General features: G+C 41.4%; 1 protein-coding gene across 1 annotated transcript in view; it reads left to right on the top strand.

Annotated features, from left to right (window-relative positions):
• Positions 1–14,202, top strand: part of DAPL1 (death associated protein like 1) — a 28,545-nt gene extending 14,343 nt beyond the window's left edge. Inside the window, exons 3-4 of the mRNA XM_082465233.1 lie at positions 3,035–3,095; positions 10,877–14,202. Of these exons, the coding sequence (XP_082321359.1) occupies positions 3,035–3,095; positions 10,877–10,993 (178 nt within the window). The 3' untranslated portion in view covers positions 10,994–14,202. The remainder of the gene's footprint in view (positions 1–3,034; positions 3,096–10,876) is intronic.
• Positions 14,203–14,658: the final 456 nt, after the last annotated feature.

The raw sequence follows: 14,658 nt of genomic DNA on the forward strand, positions 1-14,658 counted from the left end.
AAATTACTTTTTAGATCACTTTAAAAGTTTTCTTCTCAATTTCTGGGAGGGAAATTTTTTGAGGATTTTTCTACTTTAAAATGAAATACTCTGGGCTTCCCTGGTGGCGCAGTGGTTAAGAATCCGCCTGCCAATGCAGGTGACATGGGTTCGAGCCCTGGTCTGGGAAGATCCCACATGCCGCGGAGCAACTAAGCCCGTGCACCACAACTACTGAGCCTGCGCTCTAGAGCCCACGAGCCACAACTACTGAAGCCCGTGCGCCACAACTACTGAAGCCTGAGTGCCTAGAGCCTGTGCTCCGCAATAAGAGAAGCCACCGCAATGAGAAGCCCGCACACCGCAATGAAGAGTAGCCCCCTCTCGCCGCAACTAGAAAAAAGCCGGCGCGCAGCAACGAAGACCCAACGCAGCCAAAAGTAAGATAAGTAATAATAATAAAAAGATAATAAAATTAAAATATAAGAATTAAATTTTTTAAAAATGAAATACTCTATCCAAAATATATAAAGAACGCATACAATTCAGTAGCAGGAAAGCAAACAAGCCAGTTTAAAACTGGGCAGAAGATTTGAATAGACATTTTTCCAAAGAAGATATACAGATAGCCAACAGGTACCTGAAAAGGTGCTCAACATTATTAATAATCAGGGAAATGCAAATCAAAACTACAATGAAATATCACCTTACATCTGTCAGAATGGCTATTAACAAAAAGTCAAGAAATACCAAGCTGTGGCAAGGACGTGGGAAAAAGGGAACCTCTGTGCACTGATAGCTTGTAATACACATTGGTGCAGCCACTGTGGAAAGCAGTATGGAGTTTCCTCAAAACATTACAACTACAGCTACCATGTGATCCAGCAACTCCAATTCTGAGTATTTGTCTGAAGAAAATGAAACCCTAACTTGAAAAGATACATGCACCTCCACATTTATTGCAGCATTATTACAGTAGCCAAGACATGGAAGCAACCCAGGTGTCCATCGATGGATGAATGGATAAAAAAATGTGATACACACACACACACACATACATACACACAGAGGAATACTGTTCAGCCCTAAAAAAGAAGGACATCCTGCCACTTGTAACAACGTGGATGGACACTGAGGGCATTATACTAAGTGAAATAAGTCAGACAGAGAAAGGCAGTGCCATATGATCTCTCTTGTATGTGGAATCTAAGAAGAAAAATAAACAGGACAACAACAGCAAAAACTCGAGCTCGTAGGTGCAGAGAGCAGATTCGTGGTTGCCAAAGCTGGGGGGAGAGGGGACTGGTGTCTGGGGTAGACAATGGGTGAAAGAGATCAAGAGGCACAAACTTAGAGTTATAAAATAATTAAGCCCTGGGGATGAAATTATAGCATGATGACTATAGTTAATGATACCGTATTGTATATTTGTAAGTTGCTAAGAGGGTACACCTTAGGACTTCTCATTACAAGAAAAAACATTTAACTATGTATGGCGAGGGGTGTTAACTAGACTTATTGGGTGCTCATTTTGCAGTATATACAAATATCAAATCATTTTGTGGTACACCTGAAACTAATGTAATATTATATGTCAGCTATACCTCAATTTTTAAAAATTTGCCCCTTTGGCATTAAGCTTTTGTTTCTTCTGAATCAGAAAATAACTATAGCATAATTAAAGCAAAGCTATAAGTCCTCAAGGGTGGGAGTCACATATTATTTATCTCCTGACCCAGCATCTAGGACAGTTCCTAGAATAGAGAAAGCACTCTGTAAATGACGTCACACTGTCGTTGAATTGCCAGCTGGTTAACTTCGAAAACCTATCCCGCTACAAAAACCTGACTCAAGTGTAAGCCCTGTTTAGTGTGACACCAGTAAACATGCCTGGGCCAGGGGCTCAGGAGCAAGAGTCATAGCTTGGAAATGACCTTCTAGTTGGCAGCCATGGACGAGTCATCCGTTTCTTTGCACCTCAGCAAAAGGGACTTACTGTTAATTCTAACATCAGGTAAACACTGCAGGAAGAGGAGCTGCCTAGAGAGTCATAAAGTGCTGATTGGAACCCTCTTAAAAAAATTCAATTGTTTTCTAATAGTCATTAAAAGATGGGAATTGGACCACTACAGAACTTAAAACAGCAGAAAAATAGCTCTCTTGTCCTGTTTACCAGGGATAGATATAGGTATGTGGAAGCTGAATCTTATAGAATTGGAGGACCATTTTAAGGAAAAATAATACAAAATTACAAATATGAAATGGCCAGGGCCCCTCCCAGGGCCTTGAAAGGAGACTGTGCAGTGAGAAGCCCTGAAGCTTCCCTAGCTCCCCCATGAGTCACCTCTGCTCTTTCTATCTGCTTCGTGAGTGTTTGCATGGATAGGATTTCCTCCTTTTTGTGGACAAACACCTCCTTATATCTTCTAGGAGAATAGCTTTTAAAAAATATAGCGTAGAAAATAAATTTCTAAGCATCATCAATCTGTGTCCATACCCCAATAACTTCTACTAACCAACACAAACCACCCAGAAAAAAGTATGCCAAGCGCAGAGTTCCCTTCAAGAAATCGCACTGTAAGCTCAGCCCTCATTGAAACTCTCCTAGCAAATAACTTGGCCTGAGAAAAGAAGCCAGACACAAAAGAGCACCTGCTGTATGGTACATTTTATGATATACAAATAAAGTCAAAACTAATATATGGGTCTGTAAGTCAGGGTAGTGATTATCCTTAGGGGCAACTGTTTTGACTAGTGTTACAAGTCTGTGAATGTTCACCAGCCTATACGTTGATAATACGTGCACCTTTCTGCATGTATGCTGTACTTTGATGAAAAGTTTAAAAACATTAATTATAATAAGTTGGCCTGCAAAGCTTGTTGTAGTACATGGGCACACAGGGTAGGATTTTTTTTTTTTTTTTTGTCTTCCAGAAGTAGCCAAGAAGCAGAATGAAAGCTAAAAGGCCAAGTAGAAAACCCTCTGTAAAAATGGTTTAGCCTCTTTAGTGGGAAAGTTTCCATTTCTATGTGAAGTTTCTTTTCATCTTCACAGTGCCATTGCAAATGCTGCCAAAATACAGACGATGGATGCCCTGCACGATACTCTGGAGAAGGTGAGCCATGGGTGAGGTGCGTCACGTGATGCTCCCAGCCAGTATTCACCCAGCCGCCCCGCCGGTCAGGCTGCATGGGTGAATGAGCTGATGACCACTGGGGTGTTTTCCAACTCAGAGGTCTGATGTCCTTGTGAAAGAATCTGCTCTCAGTTCAAGGAACACGAAGTGGTTTTGATGAGAAAAGCTGATGCTCCCAAATTCCTAGTGTCTATTTAATAAATCATTTCAAAAATAAGATAGTAAATTAAGCAAGACTCATGATGCCAAATTGGCAGAACCTGACGTTGCCATCCCAAATATTTATTGGAAATGTTGGCCTGTTGTTATAAAAAAGGCAGCCTGTGTATTGGGAATTCAGCCCTTTTTGAACTTCCTCCCCACCACTCACTCCCAACAGGAAATGTTTGATTTGAGGCCAGGGTGGGTGGTGGAGGGTTGCCTATTTGGGGGCTGGAGGAAGCCTGGGCATTGGCTGGCTTTATCTAGTGAAGTCTAATTATGAAGGTGGTTGACCATTGCTATTTTCATTTCCGTATCTTGAATTCTTTCTAAGTAGCTCAGGAAACTCAGAAAATTCTTCCCACGTAGACAGTAGTTTAGTTTTGGATTCAATCGTTTGTTTTTAAATGTTGTAAGTGAGCTGAGTGAGGGTCCTTATTCTACTTCTAGGGGGCGGGTGCATTGAATTCAGGCATTGAAGGACCACTCTTTCTGCTGCCCCCATATTTATTGAAAAGACAGGACTGGGCGGGTGTCCTTTGCAGAAGGAAGACTTGCTGTTATTACCAAAATCAGGGGTCTGAAAATGATTAGAGTAGAAACTGTGAGGCTAGACTTCTGAGACCCCTGTTTGGCACTGGCTTCTCCACTTGCTACCTCTAAGGTCTGGAGCAAGTTACTGATCCCGTGCCTCTGATTCGTCATTTGTAAAATGAAGATAAGGAAGAGGATATATATACTTCAGATGGCTGTTGAGTGGAATCAATGAGGTTCACACACAGGAAGTTCTTAGAACAGTGCCCGACACAGAGTAACCTGCCTGCACTCTCTGCTCTAATTAGTAACATCTGTTTTATGGCAATGAAAAGAAAAGGTGTGTCTGAAGCCCATGAGGCAACTAGTATCAGGCAAGATCTTAATGATAGACGAAAGCTACAGAGCCTTCTCACGTAGGGGGGCTCGGTTCTCCCATCAGATAGATCGGAAGGGGGGCGGTCATAAGTGACTCTTTGCCTTCCTGACTTTAGAAGAAGGGCAGGGACGGATGATGACCTGCCACGCACGTTCTCCAGCCCCTGCCCACTAAACGCTTCTTCCTCAGGGGCAATAGAATGTCCACAGTAAGTAGAGCTAAGTGGAACAGATATATTCCTCTAGAATATATGTTAACCCAAAATAAAATGTTTAAAGAGAGTGGTCAGTAAAGGTTGATTATGCTGTACTTTAGGTATGATGCCAGAGCCTTTAATGTTTTTTATAGACACATGTGCATATGGCTATGACATGAAGGGTTCTTTCCCTTTCAGTTAAAAATATCACTTCTGATTTTCAAAGATAAACAGAAGAAACAAATAACAACAACAATAAGTTGTATTTAGAAATCATAAGAAAATATTGAGTTGGTGTGCTGTTACAAATATTTTTAACAGCAATTATATCTATTTTTTTTTAAAAAAAGCCCCTTTAACACTTAGCTCCATGTCTACTGGCGTAGGTCTGTGGCTAAGACTGCATAGATTACTGGTTAGAACAGGTTCTGGCATTCTGGCATCAGATATCAGGTGCCTGGGTCCTATGCTGACTCTGTCACTTGCTAGCTGTGTGTCTTTGGGCAGGTTTCTTCACTTCTCTGTGCTTCTGTTTCCTCACCTGTAAATGAGAATGTGGTTTATAGTATCCACTTCACGAAGATGTTGTGAGAATAAAATGAAGGTATAGAACATGTGCAAAGGGCTCAGCACAGAGCCAGATACAGTTAGCCCGCAGTAAGTGTTAGCTTCTATTCCCAGGGAGATATCCTACAGGGCGTCACTTGGAATCCAGGCAAAGGATAAGAGACCAGCAATAAAATCAAGTCCCAAGATTACCATAAGTCACTGTCTTGAATTTGGAAGTTGGTGGGATCCACATGGTCCCTTATAGCTAAGAAAAATCTTCCCTGAATCCATAACTCAACCTGAAACATAATAGAATTTCATAATAAAAAAGGTCAACCTGGGGTGGAAAGACCAATGCCTTTTAAGAAATAGACCTGCTGAGATCAGTGGTTGCCAGAGAGTGGGAGGAGGGGTTGACCACAAAGTGACGGGAAGGTATTTTGGGGGGTGATGGAACGGTTCTATATCTTGACTGAGGTGGTGGTCACAGATGGTATGCACTTGTGAAAACCCATAGAACTAAACACTAAAGAGGGTATCTATTTTACTGTAGATAAATTATACCTTAATTTTTTAATGAAAAGAAATGCATAACTAGCAGCAACGAAGACCCAATGCAGCCATAAATAAATAAATAAATAAATTTAATTTTAAAAAAAGAAATGCATAACTATACAGCCTAATATAAAAAAATAAGACATATAAAATATAGAGATATATGGCTTCCCTGGTGGCGCAGTGGTTAAGAATCCACCTGCCAATGCAGGGGACACGGGTTCGAGCCCTGGCCCGGGAAGATCCCACCTGCCACGGAGCAACTAAGCGCATGTGCCACAGCTACTGAGCCTGCGCTCTAGAGCCCGTGAGCCACAACTACTGAGCCCGCGTGCCACAGCTACTGAAGCCTGCGCGCTCTAGGGCCCGTGCTCCACAACAAGAGAAGCCACAGCAATGAGAAGCCCACGCACAACAAGGAAGAGTAGCCCCTGCTCTCCACAACTAGAGAAAGCCCGAGCGCAGCAGCGAAGACCCAGCACAGCCAAAAATAAATAAAATAAATTTATTAAAAAAATAGAGAGAGAGATATAGATATCTGATGATAAATTTTCATCTGCATTACAATGATTTTCCCAACAATGTATATTGTCGTGAAGATCTAACAATATACAACTGGCCAGAAGAAATATAGTAGCAGAAATGAGGGTCATAGCCTCTGCATTTATTAACATTCCTTCATGCCCTCAGCTAGAATTATGTCTAGTTCCTAGAACCCATGTTAATTCTCATACCAGTTTAAGAACTTAGAGTCCAAAACAGTGAGAGTTATAGCCCTATTCATAGGAGCTCAGCAACCATTCAATCATGGCAGGAAATTTCTATCCATATGCTATTCATGTCTGGATACCCTACTTTAAAGCCAACCTAGGGTTTAAGATTTGGGAGATTGGAAAACAATTCCCAAGAGGCGGGAATTGTACAAATCTAAGTGGGAAGCAGCCTAAAATTTTCCCTGCCACTCTTTCCCCCACTCATCTCCACACAGACTTCACTCCCCACTACCTTTCTAGGTAGGTAAGACCCTCCCTTCTTCTCTAGTCAGTCTTTCCCACCTCTTCCAGCCCTAAATACTGAGAGAATTCATGTTGCCCACTGACAGGCTGCATAACATGTTTATTCCTGCAGAAGAGGGGTTGTGTAACCCCAAAGCTCTCTAAGAGAAAAATCTGGGAGACCTGGTCTTAGACCAAGTTCCATCTACTCCTTAGAGTCACGTAGCTCCCCTGAGATCTATGATTGCTCGTTTACTTAATTATTTTAAGGCAAGGAATGAGAGAGAATGATACTGCCACATATATTCATTCTCCGGATAGTTACAGAAGTTAAGTTTGGCAATAGTTGTGAAGCTTCTCCCAACATAAAAGTATCCAGTTAAACCATTAGTAATGGGGTTGGGTTATAGTGCGGACGGGGGTGGAATGTTGAAGCCTAGTTAAATTGGGGCCACTTTTCAAGCTGCCAGCTATGTCACCAGGGCCAAAGTTAGTGAGATGTATGTGAAATGGGATCCTGGGGGAAAGGAAACTATCAAAGGCATCTGCAAATCTAAAAAGGTTTCTCTTGTTCTGTGTAGGATGATCCTTGAATTTCATTGACTCAAGCTGAATGTTTTGTTTTAAGCACTTTGCTTAACGGGGTGTGGAAATCTAAGTGACAACATTCAAGTTGGAAGTTAACACCCTGGAAAGATGAAGAGCTGCCAGTCTGCTAATACCACCTGACTTCAGGCTCTAAAACAAAACCTGCCACCGACTTTTTAATTTCCAGAATTTCTTTCATAGCTCTAATCATAAAGACTTTTACCATACTTCTTTGACTTTTTCTCTGAAATGAAAAATGTAGTCTCTGAGGTCACAACTTCCCAAGATGAAGGTAAATTCTCAATGTGGAAGTTTCTATTGATCTGCTTTTCAAGTTCAATATTTTGCCCCTTATGGGATGGAGTCACAGCCAGGAAGAATCCTTACACATATCCTTCTTTCTCTTGTGGGGTTAACCTAGATTCTTTTACCCTAATGAGTCAGGCAAACACCTTTCATTCTACAAACCCTATCATTTTACAAAGATTAATGATGAAAAATCCAAAGTGTCCCCAAAGTTAAGATGTCAGACTAAAGCACAGGTTGTAGGTTAGAAAGCTATTCCTACTTATTTCTAGTCTGGACTTGAATATAAAATGTTCCTATCTCCATTGGTATAAAATCTACAGCAAAGAATCAGGGCATTTAATGATTGACTATTATTTACAGTTCCATCATCTGAAGGTAGACCCTTTATAGACTCTCCACCCACAACCCCCAAGTCTTTCTATATTAGGATGCTCCTGATTGAGGGGGTGGGGTATTTGAGAAAGAGAACTTGACTCTCTGGTTGTATTTTCACCTGTCCCTATAAAGCCCTTACCCTCCGCAACTTGTACATTTGTAATTTAATAATTATGGGCAGTTTATCTAAGGCTGTTATCCTTGCTGGAATTGTTTCCACTATTTTCTCAATCCTGTTGATTTTTTTCCCCCTAAATTTTGCCAGACCAGTTCACAGATGGCCAACAGCCCCCAGGGGCAGTCTCCCATTCATTCTGATCTGTGGCATTCCTCTTTTGAGAAGCAGTTGAGCAGAGCTTTTACAACCTCAGTTAAATGCCTTAGTTGAAAGGTAGCCCCTAACCCTTGTGCATTCCTGGTGAGAATGTAAAATGGTGTAGCCACTATAGAAAACAATATGGCAGTTCCTCAAAAAATTAAATATTGAATTACTGTATGATCTAACAATTTTGCTTCTGAATATATAGCCTAAAGAATTAAAAGCAGAAATTTGAAGAGATATTTGTGCAACAGTGTTCATAGCAACATTATTCACAATAGTTAAAAGATGGAAGCCACCCAAGTGTCCATCAGCATATGAATGGATAAACAAAATGTGGTCTATATACATGCAATGGAATATTATTCAGCCTTAAAAAGGAAGGAAATTCTGACACATACTGCAACATGGATAAATCTTGAAGACATTATGTGAAATGAAATCAGCCAGACACAAAAGGACAAGTATTGCATGCTTTCACATTTATGAGATGCATGAAGTAGTCAAATTCACGGAGAGAGAAGGTAGAATGGTGGTTACCAAAGGCTGGCAGAGGAGGTAATGAGGAATTATTCTTTAATGGGTACAGAGTTTCAGTCTGCTATGATGAAAAAGTTCTGGAGGTGGATGGTAGTGATGGTTATACAACAATGTAAGTGTACGTATTGCTGCTAACCTGTGTATTTAAAAATTGTTGAAATGGTAAATTTTATGTTATATGTATTTTATCGCAATTTTTTAAATGATCAAAAAATGTAGCCCCTGAATTGTGGAGATAACCCTGGAAATGATCAAATAATGAGTTAGTGCCAAATTGAGCAATAAGTGTGTCCTCTCACACCGTTCTCCTCTCCCCTTTCCTTTCCCACCTCCACCCATCGTCACTCTGACACCTGAAGAGCAGCAATCAACATTGTGGTTTTCCCTCTTCTTTCTCAGCTTGTCATCTTGCCCCATCCATCTCACCTTGGCTAATTGCCCAGATTTCTGTTATATCAGAATTATTTGTTCATTTCCTTTCTCACCCCCCTTTACCTTACATTTGACTGTAAGTAACTTGCCAAGTAGATCTTCCTACCTGTAATCTCTTGAATGTGATTTAGAGCTAACCTGAAATAATCCATCTGTTGTAGTTGACACTAAAGACACCTAGTCTGGAAGAAAACTACCGAAGTCAATGACCTCTTAAGTTTCCTTCTGGTTCTAACGTTAAAAGAAAAACAAAACAAAACACTCTGCCCTTACCACACTATAAAATGCATGTCATGTGGCCCAATGATAACTGATCTGACAAAAAAATAAATCAGCAGCTCTTTTGTTAGATTGTAAAGTAATACTTATAACCAATACCTCAATTATGTTTCTTCCTTTCTACTAGAATGCCAGCATAGACCGTCCTTGGATTTAATTATTACACAACTTTTACTTTCTCATTGTAAAAGAAAACTTTTAGAGAAACAAAGGCAAAGTAAAGAAAAAGACTAGGAATTGCCCATAATTCTACCCCTCAGAGATAATCATTGTTAACACTTCAGTGTATATTCTTCCAGTATGTTTAATTTTTTTAAGACCAAGAAGAAAGAACTTTCTGGAGCCAAGTTTCACATGAAAGGGAATGCTGTGTGCTCAGAGCTCAGGGACATTTGAGAAGTGATGTAAGGCACATATGTTTTCCCTGGCTTAGAAGAGCCCAAACAAACCATAAACAGTGTGATGTTTGGGGTCATGAACAGTTTATCTCTCCTTTTATTTGAGTGTCAAGGCAAGGGCATCTAAGTTCAATAGTGATAAATTAAATTCCTAGTGAGCTGAGGCATCCCTTCCTTGCTGGCTAGGGAAGGTGTTCTTAGGTACCTTTATATTGAATCAGTGGGCTTGAAAACCAAGAACTGGAATGGAACCAAAAGGCCTCTGGGTCCAAATTCTCCCCCTAGGAAAACTATGCCTGAAAGACTTGCAACATTAGGCATCCTTTCCATCTTAAGCTGTCCTTAATGTAAATTCCATAAGGTCTCTTTGTTCCATATGAAATTCCTCTTATTGTCAAAGTCTCAGTCTGTGTTAATTTAAATCTATTTAAGCTCATTTCCTCATAGATGTCTTCTGCAGAGATGACTAGTGAGAACTTTTGTTACCTGAAGCTAATAAGGCATTCCTCAGCCTTCTCTTTACCAGACTGTTTAGTTTGAACCTTATAAAATGGCCAATTTCACATACTTCAACCTAAAAAACCCCTAACTCATCGTAACTTCTTTCAGAGGTTCTTTATTTCTGATCTTCTGACATCTGAGGCGTTCTTCCTCCCCACCCCAGGACCTTCTTCAATGTCCCCATAGCCTTCTTAGCATACAGTGTTCCGTATATGCATAGTAGTGCCAGAATAATTTCTAATATTGGAGGACTGATGAAGATATTTCTACCTTTAAAAATGTCACTTCACCCCAGGGTCTTAAAAAAAAAAAAAAAAAAAAAAGTCACTTCAAAACATATATATATATATATATATATATATATATATAATTTATGTAATATATTTTATAATTTTAAAAAATTAGAAACACACTAATGAGGGAAAACCCAGGTTAACAAGTATATCCGTGGATACAGAGCTAGAGGTGGTATGGAAAAAAGAGATACTATCAAAGAAGTAAACAAAACTGTGAAATTCCTCTGACCAGCTGTTTTGTTTTCTACTACTTTAATACTTTATGACCAAAAAGATCCAATATGCTCATTTTTTTCTTTCCTCCTCACCTTTAGCTCAGCCATAAATTTCCAGCAATAATGCACATGGCACATCAAAAACCCAGACCTGCTCTGGAGAAGGTCACTCCACTGAAAAGGATCTACATTATTCAGCAGCCTCGAAAATGTTAAGCTGGGATGTAAAACACAGCCGTCTAGCCAACTGCCTCTAATATCTGAGAGCTTAGCAAAAAGGACCAACTTTCCACAGGTCTAGTGCACTTTCTTGGTAAATAAAATAGCGTTTATATCTTCTCTTCTGACTTTAGGTAATAAAGCATCCAAAATTGCAAATCCGGTTCATTCCTGGGCCTCATTTTGGTCCTAGTCAGGATCCCATTGATGTTTACGTGTGTAATTTTGTTGAATAAGTGGAGAATCCAGAATACTGGACTATCCACTCCACCTCCCTGGATAAGCTCTTTTCTCCTTGATGCAGACCGAGTGGTTCCACCCACAGTGAGTTCTCCTTGAAGACAAAGGTTAGAAAGCAGTACACTGAGCCTTGCAAAGGCCAACATTCTATGCAACCGTAAGGAGTGATTCTTCTCAGTGTGTTTGTATAACATGATCAAGTTTTCACTTGAGGTGAAATGTCTTTTCCAGTTTCGCACATAAATACATAGTTTGTTTTGAAGGTTTGGTGAGGGAAAATGAAAGTATTAGATTTATTGCAGACATATTCTCTTCTGCAAAGCAATCAAGGTCGGAAAGTAGAATTCTAGTTTCAAGGGGAGATTTGCTCAGGGCCTCCCACAAAGTTGATGTCTAGAACTGAGGGACCCTGATGGTACAGGACATTGTGGTTGGGGTATAGAAGTTGGTTTTAACTGGAGGTGGAGGTGAGAGGGAAACCTGCTCTAGCTCTTCTACCCTCTGACACACACACACACACACACACACACACACACACACTACATATGCTCACAGGTGAATAGCCAAGAGCATCCTCAGGTGACAGTAGGGGACAACCACATTTTTTTCCCACAGAAGTTAGCGGCCACTCATAGTTCCACCATTCTGCACCTCTAACTAATAATGCTATCCAACAATCAGCATTTCTCTCTACCCAAGGAAGGGGTCAGCACTCCAGCCCATCACTTTACAGGTTGACAGCCCTTGGAGTATGACCTGATGCCAAGACTGTCTCTGATTCCTGGAAATCCAAAGGCACCTGGCGAAGGCCCAGTGGTCATGACGTTGCACCTCCTCTCCTGCATTGTTTAGCTCTTTTTCAGGATTAAGAGAACTGTTTGAGACAATATCAAGCTTCAGTCAGCGCCCCCATGAATCAATAAGGCAGTTAGTCCTGACCACCCCACGCTGGCTTAGCTCAGTTCTCAGTCCTCTGGGACTATTGTCAGAAATATTCCAAAAAGGTAAATGTTGCAAGGCAAATAAATGCACAGAAGTTCAAGGTGAGCCATCGCTTCCCAGGGGACAGTAGCCAAGTCTAAGCCAGATGGTGGGTACTGGGTATAACACTGGACTGTGATAAGGAAACTGGGGTTCCACGTCTGACCCCTACTAGGTCATAAACCTCAAGCAAGCCACTCAACCTTTCTGCTCCTTGTCATACAAGCACAAGAACATCTGACCCCTCAGTTGAACCCTCGGAGTGGCGTAATAGGAAGAAGACAAAATGGACACAGGGATTTGTAATAAGCCATTTAAAGGGTATTGAGAGCAAGGTGATACCAGGATGATTGTCCTAGAAGCTACCAGAACTGTAGCAGTTGCAGAGAACTGTGAGAGATGATATAAGCTGAACCTAGAATAGGAAAGCTGAAGATTTGGGCTAGATGACAGCAGGAAGGAAACTGGGGAGGGTGATAAGACACATGGGAAGCAAAGGTGGCAGCACTGCTACGTTTGCCTTTCCAGAGGGTGATGTGAGGGCCAACCACCCCAAGGAAGTGCAAAGAGAAAAGGATGACATTCTCTCTGTCCTGAGACAGAAGGTGAATTGCAGGGCAAGAGAGGCTGCTCAAAAGGACACTAGACAGCGAGGACTGACCCGCACATTAACCCAGGCCCACAATTGCAGTCACTTGAATCACCGAATCATAGGAAGAAGTTTGATGTGAACTCCAGATCTGACAGGAAACTGGAATTATCTTGGAGATTGTCTTGGAATGACTGGAAATATCTTGAAGAAGAACCAGGCTGATAAGAGAAATTTGTGGTGATAGGGCTGTGCATGTAGAAAGCCACAGGGGCTGTTCCCTCTCCCTCCTGGGGAATGCAGCCCTGCACCAATGGGCTGTGACCCCACGCAGTTAGAAGCCCCTACATGTGGTCACAGAGCCAGCCAAAGCCAGGACGATGGGGGAGGGGGCGTCCGTCAGTGAAGGGCTGGGGGTTTACTGGCAGGTAATTTAGCTCATTCCTCCTCAGTTCAACAGGCTGTATCCTACGCACTACCAAGATGAGTAAGACACTACTAGCCCTTGCCCACCAGGAGCTCTTAGGCCAAAGGGAAGTTGGCAAGCCAACAAACCCATATGGAAAGTTTAGAAATGGCTCAGTGGGGGGCGAGGGATGTGCTGGGGATGAGGTCATGTACAGGAAAAAATAATGTGCTGGCTGTGGAGATCAGTGACTCCCATGCAGATCTTTAATAAACAGACTTTAATTGAGCTTTTTATTATGGAAATTTCAAACTTACAAAAACGTTGAGTGAATATCATACTGAACCATCAGGTACCCATCACAGAACTTCAACAATGCAGCCAATCTTGTTTATCTATAACACCCCTCCCCTCCACCTCCCACTGCCACTTTTTCTCCCTCTTCCCTCTTTTCTTCTGGATTATTTTAGAGCAAATCCCAAACCTTAAATAATTTCATCTAGAAATACTTCAGTATGTTACCCCAAGAGATAAGTGCTCATGTGTGCATGAGTGTGCGCTCACACTCTCTTTCTCCCTCTCTGTCTCTGTCTCTCTCTCTAAATTGAATTTTACAAATATTGTAGAGCAAAAGGGAGTATTTATGTAAACCATCCAAGAATCTTTCACCATAAAAAGGAGACTGGCTAGCCACAAGAGCCAGAAACCAGAAACAAAACAAACCCAAAAAACAACAGAGAGAGAGAGAGCAAGAGAGAGAATGCTGAGACAGTAACAGCCACAGAAATGACTGCCGTGGAATTTGAGAAAACAGTGAGAAGTGGAACTTCTGGAGGGAAAGTAGAAAATTAAGATGACTTTCAGGTGGAAAGAAAGAAAAAGATAAACATGCAGTTGTCAGGGGTTAACAAGAGGTACAGGAAGGAAACACTAGGGAAATTAGTTCTTGTTGAGGAAAAGGATAAAGAGAACACTTAAAAATAGCTAGTTCAGGGGCTTCCCTGGTGGCGCAGTGGTTGAGAATCTGCCCGCCAATGCAGGGAACATGGGTTCGAGCCCTGGTCTGGGAAGATCCCACATGCCGCGGAGCAACTAGACCCGTGAGTCACAATTACTGAGCCTGCGCGTCTGGAGCCTGTGCTCCGCAACAGGAGAGGCCGCGATAGTGAGAGGCCCGCGCACCGCGATGAAGAGTGGCCCCCACTTGCCGCAACTAGAGAAAGCCCTCGCACAGAAACGAAGACCCAACACAGCCATAAATAAATAAATAAACCCAAAGTTAAAAAAAAAAAAAAAAAAAAATAGCTAGTTCTGAGGTCACTCAGATTAAAAAAAAGCAGGGTAAGATAGGAATAAAGGAGGGTAAATGGCAGTAGAAATTAAAGTCGATTTATTCAACAAACATCGATCAAGTTCCTCCTGTGCAATAGGCTTTCTTTAGTTGGA

Source organism: Balaenoptera physalus, assembly GCF_965194825.1.
Source record: "Balaenoptera physalus genome assembly, chromosome: 6".
Classification (NCBI taxonomy): domain Eukaryota; kingdom Metazoa; phylum Chordata; class Mammalia; order Artiodactyla; family Balaenopteridae; genus Balaenoptera; species Balaenoptera physalus.